Raw genomic sequence first — 13,335 nt, 5'->3', positions numbered from 1 at the left:
GATGAACCTCGGGTGTTACAGACGTTAACAGAGATGGATGAAAGAGAGTGACCTTATAGGAGAACATCATGTAACACACAACGGAAAAGCAGTACAAAACAATTAAAAATGCACAACATGAAATGGAGTTTGCGGGGGAGTGGCAGGCAGACACGTGTGACATGCCTAGTGAGCAAGCTAGAGGCAACAGTGACAGTGAATGTCTGGGACCAGATTTTAGGGTGGTGCTCATGATTAGCGTATATGACATTTATCTCACTTCTTTTTGAGAAAATGGGAGAAATGAAAGGAAGATGACATGATGAGAACACAAATGTTATGAAAATAAATCCCTGTAGTTCAGCTGTCACGTATTATATTCACTGACTATTAGACAGAACAAATTAAATGCAATACTGCATGCTGTTGCAGAAATAATCACAGTAATGCTATCAGGAGATTTCAGGCCTACATGACCCATGCCACTAACCTGTCTTCTTCTGAAGTGTCAGGTCATCGAGAGTGGAGAGGAAGTGGTGGACGAGGGCAGCAAAGGTATCAATGAGCAGGCCAGCTATGCTACCAATAAGCTACACCAGCTGTGGGACAAACTGGAATACAAACGACATGCTCTGGGCTCCATCCAAAATGCACCCAAGCCTGACAAAAAGGTACCTCTTGTCCTTTTCAGCTGTGAACACCACGACCACATCATTCTTATATCCTGTGTGTCCCCATATGTTTTATGCATGTGAATGTAGCCTGATTTCATATATATTTCATTATTTAGCAGATGCTCTTATCCAGAGCCGCAGAAGAACAGTAGATAGATTTTACCCTAAGTGTGTGGTTTCATCTGTGGATATCATGTCCACAGATAGTGTCCAAGCTGAAGGAGGAGATCGGGGCGATGGAGAAGGAGCACAGCGACTTACAGCAGCACATCTCCCGCACGGACTGGTGGTGCGAGAACCTGGGCAGCTGGAGGGCCACCATCAGCAGCACAGAGGTGGGTCCGTCAGTGAGGCCTAGAGACCCGGGGCTCCCATTCTGCATCCATTCTGGGGCTTTGCACGTCTGTTTAGAATACTAGTCATCCCAGGCAGTGTGAATCACTGAACAGATATCTCTTCTGTGTGGTCCAGGGTGACGAATGCAGCCTAAAGCTGGATTTTGATTAGTCATGTTGTGGGTGCTTATTTAAACCTCCTCCGCGGGAAGTCAGACATTTTGGTTGTTTGTTATTGGTACCTTCTTGCTTGCTGTCACTGTGCCATGATTTGATCATTTCATGACAGAACTTTGAGGCTCACTGGAATGGATTGGCCTGGTTTCTGATGAGGGCCCTTCCCAGCAGGTTTCATCATAAAAGAGAGCCCTAGAGCTCTGAAACACAAGATACTTTTCACAAACTCTCTCTGAGACAGCTAAAAACACACATCTCTCCTTAATCATTTCCCCCCACTCTGTGGTGTGATGTGAATGGAAGGCATTAGTCTCAGGAACGGCGAAAACGCAATCAGCAGCCCTCACAGAGCTCTCAGTGGTATTACTGAAATGGTGAGATGAGTCAGGTCGGTAATGAGGCCAAGAGAGAGAGCAATATGTACTATTAAGTTTTATTGGACAAAGTCCTAATGCTGTTTATTTTGAAACTCTTTGAAACCCATTGTGGATAAAAGGTAGTGTAAGCCTTTAGAATCGGTGGTTTCTTTGGTCTTGTACGCTGACGATTGCTTGTCACATCTGTGTTTGCTCTCATTTGTCAAAGATTAAATTGATATTGTGACTACAAAAGGAGCCTTCAATTTAGTCATTAACATGGTTTCTTCCAAGTGAATTTAGTCTTTTAAATCAATGCCTATTTATGGCTCTGAAAACTTTGCAAAGGTAGAAGGAACACAGCTGTCAGCTCTCTTTATTTCACTTTATGAATGTCGATGTGTGAGCAACAGAGTGCTACCAAGCTGGGAGTATATATAACTCCCTGGGGCTGACCAATGTACTGCTGGCCCAAGCTACAAATACCCCGACTCACTTCAGGTGTAACTAACAGCTAAGACAGGTCAGTGGAGAGGAGGCTGTAGTAACAGTGATTTTACAGTGGCAGAGCAATGGTTTGGTTTATTTTGGTGAGGGTTTCGCCAACAGGATAGGTGGATGTAGCTGCATTTGACCTTCAGCAATCTTTCTGCCTAAAAAGATGATGGCATGTGATTGTCAAGTAAGGGGTTAGCAGGTCACTTTGCTTTGCTAATGCTAAGCTGACTACATCCTCTATTCTCCAGGCTGCAGAAGAGAACGGGGAGCACATGCCGTGCTACTCCGTGTCTGTGAGCCTGCTGGAGGGTGACGACTCCGAAAACAACCATTGGGTGGTCACTAGGAAACTCAGCGATTTCCAGGCACTACATAGGAAGCTGACAGAGGTAACCATTTAAGTTAACATGCCACCAACTCATCCACAGCCCCTTCCCAGCATTGTAAATCAGTGGCACTACACTTACGTTTCAGCACTGCTGAGGTCTAATAGCTGTCTTCATATCAGCAGTTGCGTGGCTATGTTGTCATGGAGACGGAATGAGTCATAGCGCTTGCCTTAGATTATCACATGTATGACTACTCTGAGAAAGGAGGGAAATGTTACATGCCCCGTTCTCTGATGCCGTTTCCCCTCTCTCTTTCTGTCCCTCCTTCTCTCTCTCTCTCTCTTTCTCAATCTTTCTGGACAGTGTTTTCCCACCCTGAAAAAAGTCCAGCTGCCTGCTGTCAGTAAGCTGCCATTCAAATCCATAGACCAAAAATTCCTTGACAAGTCCAAAAACCAGCTCAACACCTTCTTACGGGTGAGATGCTTGCTTATCACATTCATGACTTGGTCATGACTGGTATGTAAAACTGTGTTTAGAATTGGTAATAATGAGGGGAAAATGCATAAAATGCCAAAGCTGCCAGAAAACCTCCCATGTATGCATTACTAAACCATAGTATCTCTGATTCTGTTAGGTTTAGCATCACAGTAAATTCTGCATATGCTCCATTTTGTGTAAGAATATGATAAGTACAGACTTCCCAGTTACAATACACAGCCCTTTTCATGCTGTTGACCAGAACCAATTACAGTGATCTATTGCAGGCTGCTTATTCATTCTTGGAGGTAGATTTATCAACGAATGCATTTGTGGCCACTAATGACTGGAATTTCAGTGCTGCTTGCTTGTGCACACCTGTGGCATATTCATCCATAAATATTATGTTAACGATGTCCGCCTCAGACAGCCAATGTGAGTATCCCTCACCACAACCCAATTAGAAGCCTCTTTAAGGGTTTTATGCAAGAATTGCCTGTGTTGACCAGGTGCATGAAAATAGCCAGAGTGGAACATGACGAACCACAAGTGAAGATGTTAAACAAGGCAGGAGTAATAATTCAATTCTCTGAAGCTGAAGCTCTTCCTCACAGAAACAAACAATCTGTCCACGGTGGAACCTTCTTATCACACAAAAGTACACTGTGGAACGAAATTGCATAGAGAATGAATTCAGTTGGGAGAACAAAAAGAACTGTAGACAGCCTTTACGAAATACATTCAGTAACAAATCGTGTACAAGAATATGGCATTTTATAAAGCATGTCCAATGGGGTTTACAAATTTACAAAGGTTTAGCAGGTGCCCCTTTGTAAGCAGCAGGTGACAGGGGCTAAAGCATTGGCATGAGAGATGAGAGAACCTGTTGATGCCTTTTAAGGTGATGCTAAATATTGATGACTACTCATTGCAACAGAACAAAATATTGTGTTGTGTTTGTCCCTGTGTTAAAGAAAGCCATCTACACACCCAAACTTCAATTAAGAACCCGTTTTCTGACAGCTTTAGTACCATTTGTTATGATTAGGGCTATATACACAGCAGGCATGCACACAGCAGGTTTATTTATCTGTTTCTCTGAGCTGGAACACACTGCTTACATTATAATGCAATGAGGCAGATAATATCCTGGTACGGCTGGTGGGGTGGTAGGGCTTGAATAGTGTTATGCTCAGACTCACTGGTCTGGGAGTGGTGTTAGCCTGGAATGACACTGTTGGCTCATTCAACTTGAATTGCTATGCCTCTGTTCTGTTGTGTCGGAAGTCGCTCTTGATAAGAGTGTCTAATAAATGAATATAATAAAATGTAATATCTTAGGTGAGATCAGCTGATGAAAGAAGACTTCTACTTTGAAGGCATGATAGTATATGTGGCTTGGAACTTTAATGTGAGACAGTTTGGTGGTGCTTTAAGCAAAGGCCATTTAGCGTAATTTATGTGTTTTTGAAAGCAGTTGTAGCTCATTTGGAATGGTGTTTGGGCCACCAGCTTAGAGGGGGGTTATTAACCCTGCCACATGTTGTTTGTACGCTGTTTGTTTGCTGTGTTGGTGTCTGATCGGAAACACCTGCCCATCCACACAAAGACAGCAGCTGTCCTCTTCTCCATATGCATGAATTTTGTTCAATTAAACCACACAACACTGAACTAGAACCCAGACAAGACTGCCGTACCAGCCCAAGGCTGAGGGCTTAGAGCGCTGTGCTGACCCGCTGTGCTTAATGTAGAGCTATTCATCAATGAGTGTTCCACTGATGACTCACCTGTTCGAGTTGATGGGGGAGTGCTATCTCATTAGATGTGCCATTTTACTTTTTTCCATTCATGCACAACATACACATAGGTGAGGCCTTTTGTCTTTACAGCCAGCATAGATTTTGGGGTTCCAAGGCTAGGCTGATGACATTTTCTTGTCTCAAGGGAATTGTTTGATGACGTATTGCACCAATGAGAAAATGTTTCATCAGTGGACTTTACATCTGAAACATGTAATCAATGTAAAGGCTCCTCTGCATTAACCTACCAAGGGACACAGCTGAAGACCCGCTGAATGACAGCCTCTCCCTTATACTCGTACATGCACAGCCTGTTCCTCCAGATTTACCCTGCTTGAATAGAGATGACACGCTGGAACAATGCTGGAAATGCTGCTGTCAGTCTTCACAGAGGTCAGGCTTTTGTCTGCTTCTGTACATAGGGTGCTGCTGCCAGGACCCATGGCAGGCTGGCCCAACATTGTTAGTGTCATGGCCTGCAGCCAACACAAATCCAATCAGGTTGTAATGAGCATGCTGGACAGGATTGTCATTGTCCTCAAAAGAGCCCCATCCACCATTGCCAGCCCTGCCAAGGGCCAGGAACTGCAGTGTTCAAGCCAACAGTAAAACTTCTACATTGAAGGCATTCAGTTCCGCAAGATAGAGGACTGTTTGGGAAGAGTCATCAAAATCGGCTCTGTTCTGGATGCTTTTTATGTGATTATATATTGTAAATCCATATGTGTAAAACAGTTATCCTTGCTTAAAAAAAAAAAACACTTATTCTTTGTACCTTATACTCACCCCACGCTTCCTCCTAGCCCAGATAAGAGCAGCCATTTGGCTATAACATGTCTCACACCGAATTTAACAAAAGTTAACACTTAACACTAGAGTTTTAGGCCTCTTAAAATACTCAGCCCCAGACAATAATTTTCTGATTTTGCAAGTTACATGCAGTGTATCCTCTGCATTCATTTACATAACGACTTGACATATTTGTGTAACCATAGCAGTAGTCTTACTAAATGAAGTGGTAACTGCTTGTCTCAAAGTTGTTGACCATAAAGGCCATTGCAGTAACAGCCATTATGTGTATAGTTTTTTTCCTTTTTTTTTTACACAGATGTGGTGGATATGTCTATAAATCTTTGATAAGTCTACCCCATAATTTGTTTATTTAATTACAAGAATCTATAAAAATGTGTGTCCTAAATTGTAGCTAAAAACGTGTTATCATTAAAGTGACTTTCAGTGCTGTGGCAGTGCCACAACAGTGTTTCAAGGAAGGATAAGAAAATAAAGCATTCAACAGAGATCATTTCAGTTAGCTGGTGATGTGTTATTTATGATGGATATAACCATGTGCATCTGGAACAGTCCACATTATACCAGCATGGGTTTCCAGCAGTGATTTCTCCTTACCCAGAAAATGCTGACGGATGAGCGAATGTGCCAGAGCGAGGCCCTGTACGCCTTCCTCAGCCCCTCCCCTGAGCACCTCAAAGTCATGGACATCCAGAAGAAGTCCTGCTTCTCCCTGGCCTCCTTCCTGGAGAAGCTGCCCGGAGACTTTTTTTCACACCAGGACGTGAGCACAAAGACAGAGATGTGTGCGCACACACACACTCTCACACACTCACACACTCACACATTCTCACACACAAATGCATATACAGTCAGGATATAATGTAACGTGCATCCAGGTGTAGTGACAGAGCAAGATTGATCAGTCCTACACACAATGCATACATGTAGGGAATGAGCTCTGCTATAATGGTGCTTATTAAAACCAAACTCACTGAACTTGTGCTAGTCTCTGTGTCCCCTTGGAAGGATGTGGCAGTGCATTATGGGAGAATGGCTGTGTGTCAGCTGCCAGTGAACTCACAGAGGCTTTCCATCTCTGCTGAGCAGGAAGATGCTGAAGATGACAGTGACCTCTCTGACTATGGGGAGGAGGCAGACGGGAAGAAGGACGCCCTAGCTGAGCCCTGCTTCATGCTGATTGGGGAGATCTTTGAACTCCGGGGCAGTAAGTAAACTCCACAGATCCTGAAAGAATGTGTCAGGACTCTTTTCATCCTGGCACTTTTCAGTCTGAAGATGAAACAGGCACAGTAACACTGGTGTCACCTATCCCAGCAGGCTGAATTGGAGAAGGTTGCTGATAATGTGCAGGCAGCCTTGTAGGGGTTTACAGCCAGAGAGAATGGATGTCATCAGTATGTATCCAACTTTGTCTACTCAAAGTGCACATAAGGCTGTTCTCTGAAATGATCAACTCTCAAGCATTTCTTTGTATGCACAAAGCATGTATCACGTAGCCTTTAAAGGCTGGGCTGCAAATAGAAACCACTCTCTCTTGCCCTTGCCTTGTTAGGCGTGTACTTCTGAAAGTGTACATATTTAGGTGCAAAAGGCATTAGAAGCAAAAAAAATGATTTAATTTGTTTTTGAATGGACCTCAGCATCATCAGTCCACATGGAGCAAAATCACCCCTCAGTCTGTACCAGGTGAAATCAGTACTTTCTGTCTGCACCAGGGAAAGGCACTGATCTGTGGGGATCTGTTGGGACTGAAAGGGTAGCTATTGATTGTTTGCTCACTGCTGTCCTTCTCATGCATAGCTTCCCTGGTTATCTAACATATTAAAATGTGCTAAAAGCTAACTTTACATGTAACAAGATACATTGGCTAATTGTGTTGTGAGTCTGTTGCTGTGTCTGATGGAACAGGGTCGCTAATATAAAGCTAACATCCAGTCAATGAAAAAACTTACTACTTTGATAGCTAACAAACAGAAAGAAACTATTTCAGTGGTGAGACAATTTCATATTGGGATGTTATAACCTTTTTACAAATAAAAATGGATGCAGAAAATTATCACTCATATATCACAGAAATGATCTTGTAAGAACAGATCCATAATCTTGCAAAAATTTAAAACTCCAGCATACACAATACTGCAATACTCAGACTTCAGTGGTGAGGAAGGGCAAGTCAGCTTCTCTTTCAGCTGTTTGAACCTAGTCCAAGAAGCAAGTTTAATAAGATGTAAAAATATTAGCTCATTGTATTTCTGTGTGTGATCAAAGCATTTAATTTAATCCCTGTTAACCTTTAGATGGCATGACTGAGAGAGCTTTGTGAGGGGGATGGATGGGAGTTGGGCTTGTATTAATAAATACTCCCATTGCTTAATTGTTAGGATCAGCTGAGTTTTTTCAGACAAGTAATTTCAATATGATATGAATATATTCATATCTTCAGTGACAAAGTATATCTTTCAGACACCCCTAGATGCCTTTGAAAGTTCCAAAAAATTTGTATTCATTCTTATAGCTTCTTTTACAAATACAGATGGAAAAAAATCACCTCAGCAATGGTCAATCTAAATTTTCCTAATGTATTCCTACAGGCTGTAAGGTTGTGCTTTAAACCCAAATTGAAACGGTGAGATTGGGCAAAACCAGTCTTTTTCTACCGCTGTTGAACCTTTTCCAAAAAACAATGGAGCATTAACAATGTTAGTATATTAGATCATTGTACTTCTGAGAACATAATGAAGTAATTATTTAATTTAATGCCCATTGACCTTTGTCTAGGTGGTATATACACCGATGCGGACAGAAATCTGGGAGAAACAGGGGGGTGAGGCTGAGGCAGAGGTGGAGCTTTGATCAGTCAACATCTTCCTTGTTCCACAGATGAAGGAGACAGAGGAGGAAGTGGCAGTTGTTCTTCCCCTTCCATTAACCTTTTGTTCCCTGGTCTGTGTGCTTTGTGTGTTCTTTATCCCTGTGTTGTGATGTGGGTAGCCGACCCCCTGTACTCCAGCTCCCTGCAGAATAATGGGATTAATCCCTTCCATTTCATGTCCAGCCTGCAGATGCTGGCTCCTCTGAGATCACACGATACGACACTCCAAGCTAATTCCTGTGGACATTCACTGCACTGCTAATTATGCAACAGCAATGGCACAACTGCAGTGAGACCAGTGGTGTGCAGTTGTCTTTTACGCACGCATCTGTTTGAATAAATGTATCTGAGAAAGCTTAACGCTACAAAATTTGATCAAGTACACTGACGCAGTGACATATATGAGTCAGTTGTGATAAAAGACAAAGTTAAAAGAGAGAGAGATAAAAGAGCTACAGTAGATACAGTTTGTTGAACGCTCTGTACATGAACGACTATTGGTTGCCTGACTCAGTCAGAGTCTGTTTAATCCTGATATTTTTGCATCATTTTTTTAGCTTCATTATTGGCCATTGTTTTCATCTTTTCTGTTTAAAAGGAGCTGTTAAAAAATCTGATTGCCTGTAATATATGGTAAGAGTGTCATCTAACTAACCATGCCTCTTTGTGATCCAGTGTTCAAGTGGGTGAGAAAGACATTAATTGCACTAGTTCAAGTTACGTTTGGACGGACCATAAACAAGTAAGCATCTCTGTCTCTCAGGGCATTTACAGATACAACGGATGTTATATCGTGCATATATGTGTGTGTGTGTGTGTGAGTGTGTGTGTGTGTGTGTGTGTGTGTGTGTAAAACAAAGGTGGCTCTTTCGAATTGAATTTAGAGCAGCAAAGGACAAGGTTTTCCTCTAACCTACTAACTCTGAAGGCCTGATTACAGGTTATAGTGTACAAAGGTGACAGATATCACTGACTCATTTGCACTTCGTTAATAACAAATAACAGTTTTCGCTATTTTTGTTGTGCTGTCTGAGCTCATATTTGAATGAGTCCAGAGGCTGGATTTTAAGCTCACACAGGGGCAAGGAACTTTGCTGTTGTCAGATAAAGACTTCAGGCATATTTGCTACCTCTGGAGAAAATGGCTTCATCAGTTTGTCTGGTGCAAACATCAGGTTGTGACACAACTCAAAGCAGTGTCATTACAAATTGTCAGATGGGCCATTGTAATGTGCTCTGACACATCTAATTGTCCACAGACACACTCTGGTTTTAGCACTCACTGTGTTTGGTCTTGTAAGGAGTTGTAATTATCAGTGAATGATAGCTTGCTGGTGTTCCCAGTCGCTGATGGCACTTGGCAAAGCGTTTCACTGGCAAATTACATCCTTTGGATGAATCACATTTTCATTCCAGTTCTCCTCTCCTTTCTAACACTTGTTAGGAAGTGACAGGTCAGACTGCCCATTGAATACAGCGGAGTACGTCAGAGACTTTATCTCCTGCTAGCTACCTGGCCACATTTGTTCCAAGAATAGACCTTGTGGATCTGGCATGTGGAGCGTCAGTGTAGAATGAATGTCCCATATGTACATAGTCACTAGCCCAACCATCTTGTACATTTGCTTTGTTTGGTTATTTGCCAAAGCTCTGCATTTCAAGCTTGTGGTGCGAATTCATACCTAGTCAGTGTTCATTTACACCTCTGTATGAAGTCATTTACTGGACTGCATGTAGCAGCGTAAGCAGAGATGCAGTGGTCCTCACAGCCCTGTTGTTTTCCTCAGGCAGATTCGGGACACTGTGAACTGGATATTCAGCGAACAGATGCTCGTGTACTACATCAACGTTTTTCGAGACACTTTCTGGCCAAACGGGAAGTTGGCGCCCTATAGCCAGGCCCGGTCAGAGTCTGAGCGCAGGGAGACCAAGGAGAGAGCGCAACAGAAGCTGCTGGACAACATCCCAGGTAGATTCATTCATCTTTTTTCTACCAGTTCTTTTCTCCTGCTTTTCACTCCCTCCTCGCTGTGCCTGTGGTATTTAAGTCCAGTGCTTATGCCCTTATTAACTGTGTGGGCGATCATGGTTGGAGAGCAAGTGAGGTGCCCTGTGAGCCGTTCAATATTGAAAGCTGTTGCTGTTAAGATGTTCTCTCCAATTCAATTAAAACTAATTACCCTCAAAACAAGTTTGGAGGAGATGACTCTGAATTTGCAGACAGGATAAGGTAATTACACCTGCTGGTCATGTCCCACTACATCAGCGTGCAGCTGCCTGCTGTAAGGTCAGTGAGGACTCCTGGCCTGGGGTGGCCAAGATTATCTGCAGTTTCACATCAGGGACTTTCAACACATTGCATTACATTGGCTGTGCTAAAAACTACAAATAGCTGTACTTAAAGGTACATGTCATTTTTAAAATAACCTGGAATAAAACTTCTTTGGCAACAAACGAGATTCTGCAGAACACTGATTTGATCAGTGATATAGAGATCAGAGATATCACCTGTTGCGATCACAGAGAAATGAGTGCTTTGACAGAAAACCAACTTTGATAGAATTCAGGCATTGCTGTTGGATATGTAATAATGTGAGGCTTATTCATTTAGTAATTACATAAATGTATTATTGCTATGGTATAGTGTTTAACAATATTTCCCTCTAAAGTCTGTCTAAACTGTTCAATACATGTATAGGAGAAGAATAACCCAGCACAACTATTCACAATACATAAAGACTAAGCAGTGAAGCCCAACTTCAAAACAACGTAATAATTATGAGTGTTTTTTAAACACATTTCATCTTCTATTAACAATGATTCATCAATACATGCTCTTCTCAGCCACTAACTAATCGGCAATCAGAAATGTGTGTCATTTACATCCCTGCTAAGAGATGTGATGTTTAAAATATGGAAATGTCATCTGTCAGATGCACTGCAGAACCTAGTTGGACATCAGAATGCCAGGTATGGCATCATCAAGATCTTCAATGCACTTCAAGAAGTCAGTGCCAACAAGCATCTCCTTTATGTGAGTCTACATCAATAACATTGTCCTATTATATCCCTTTTTTGAATGACTGCACTGTCAAATAATGCTTCCTTAACCACCTTCTAAAGAATCAGTGGACATTTTAGGTCTACTGACTCTTTGAACCTTTGAACAATACCTCTGTTCACCTCATATTCACACATATTCAGATAAAACTTCAGAATACGACGAAAATACTGCTTGTGAGGAATTTGGCACAAGTATGAATTGTCTACTTACAATCACTGCAGAAGTCATGAATCAATTGTTGTCAAAATTTGACTGGCTACAGCCCCATCACTAAAGCATTCAAGCTACAGCCAAATTCAGATGCCAAGGAGAGCCAGGGATTTTGCATACAAGATGAATATAAGATTGTGTCAAAGTTCCAAAAAGTGTTGCTTTGACATTGACCACCTGTCAAGGAATGCTGATGTCATAATGAATATTCATGATGTGTGTTAATGCAGTGCCAAGCCAAGCTGTTGAGCATGCTTATGGTTAGTCTTCCGTGTAAATGAATAAACAGCAGTCAGCGACAACATATAATTTCATACAGAGTCAAACTGTGATTCATTTGTAGAATTTACACTTCAAAGGATCTCTTGGTTCCAAATAGAACTTAGACGTTTGAATTTTATTAGACAGTTTGAAATGTTTGCTGTTGATTTCATACGTCCCCTGAGCAATTAATTTACAATTTCCAGGAGGCATTACATTTTACCACAGTGTGCTGTGAAGGAAAGGTGGATTTATGTTGCTTCAGTGCTGTCATACCCCAGAGTTATTTTTGAATTATGTACTATTGTGAGTAAAGCAAGGTCCATCTTACTGCATCTCTTGCAAAAATAGTTACTACCCAAGTCACCTTCAAGTGCACACATATGTGCCTGATTCCAGTTACTGTACCATTTCTACTGAGTTGACACCAGGATTCTAGCAGTAAGATTTCCCCATATGTCTATGATGGAATGATTTAAATGAGAAACAGTGAGAGGATTTTTCATCTACGCTGAGATGATTCAATGTCCAGAAGGCCACGTTTTCAATCTATTACAGCCATAGAGAGAAATATGCCCGCTGTTGACAGCAGTGACCCTTAAGAATGTATACACTGTCAGTGGCATTGAGGTTTAGCTGTAGAGAAGCTATTAATGCGGTGAAAATTGAATGACACCGTTGTCATTATCTTTTCCATTTGATGAATGGTCCTCCTATTCTGTACCTGTGAGAAGTATGTTTGAAAAGTAACACACCAGCAAAAACAGTAAGTGTTCACTTGTGTTTATTGTGGAGAAAGCATGATTTTTTTTCCCTCAGTGACTGGTTCTGCCCTTTCATTTTGAGGGCATGAAATGACCTCAAAATAACCTCCAAATACCTCATGTCCTTTGAGGTGATTCCACACACCCAATTTAGGACAGGAGCAAAGCTCGGTGTGAGTAATTAGTGTATTGTGAAAATGAAAACCTATCCCATTCTCCTGCTTGTGTTTCAGATTCTCCTGGAGTTGCTCCTCAAAGAGCTGTATCCTGAGCTAAGCCTAGAGATGGAGCAGATCTGATGAAGTGCACATCCCAAGCAGATACTTACTGAAAAAAATGTCCCTTTTCTTGCAGATAAACTCTAACCTGTTATTTTCTCATTCAGAGGAATAAATACATGTTTATTTCTATTCTTCTGAGATACCACTATTTGAACTCACTTGATGGTATGCCTTTCAAAAACAGGGCAAGAGGCTTCTTAAATCTTTTTTTATTTTATGGTTCCTCTTGCTCTTTAGTTAGGTGATGGAAAAACAGTTTAGCTGCCAATATCTGTTGCTGGGAGTCAGTTTTTGTTTTGGACCTGGGTAGGTCTTTATTTATTGTGAATACCTGTGAAATGATGAATGTTGTATTCAAGTTAAAGGTGTCCACAGACCTCTGAACATTCCTTGCCTTTTTTGTTGTCTCCATTAAAAAGCGTTGTTGTGCAATAAGTCATGTA

General features: G+C 41.7%; 1 protein-coding gene across 2 annotated transcripts in view; it reads left to right on the top strand.

The window, feature by feature from the left end:
• Positions 1-13,274, top strand: part of snx25 (sorting nexin 25) — a 41,134-nt gene extending 27,860 nt beyond the window's left edge. For both annotated transcript variants that reach the window (XM_036551506.1, XM_036551505.1), the window contains exons 10-19: positions 486-650; positions 857-988; positions 2,268-2,408; positions 2,712-2,825; positions 6,039-6,200; positions 6,527-6,644; positions 8,988-9,054; positions 10,100-10,281; positions 11,246-11,346; positions 12,845-13,274. In XM_036551506.1, the coding sequence (XP_036407399.1) occupies positions 486-650; positions 857-988; positions 2,268-2,408; positions 2,712-2,825; positions 6,039-6,200; positions 6,527-6,644; positions 8,988-9,054; positions 10,100-10,281; positions 11,246-11,346; positions 12,845-12,910 (1,248 nt within the window). In that variant the 3' untranslated portion in view covers positions 12,911-13,274. The remainder of the gene's footprint in view (positions 1-485; positions 651-856; positions 989-2,267; positions 2,409-2,711; positions 2,826-6,038; positions 6,201-6,526; positions 6,645-8,987; positions 9,055-10,099; positions 10,282-11,245; positions 11,347-12,844) is intronic.
• Positions 13,275-13,335: the final 61 nt, after the last annotated feature.

Source organism: Megalops cyprinoides, chromosome 18, assembly GCF_013368585.1.
Source record: "Megalops cyprinoides isolate fMegCyp1 chromosome 18, fMegCyp1.pri, whole genome shotgun sequence".
NCBI classification, from domain to species: Eukaryota; Metazoa; Chordata; class Actinopteri; order Elopiformes; family Megalopidae; genus Megalops; species Megalops cyprinoides.
Note: the sequence above shows the minus strand (reverse complement) of the source record. Positions and strands in the feature narration are given on the sequence as shown.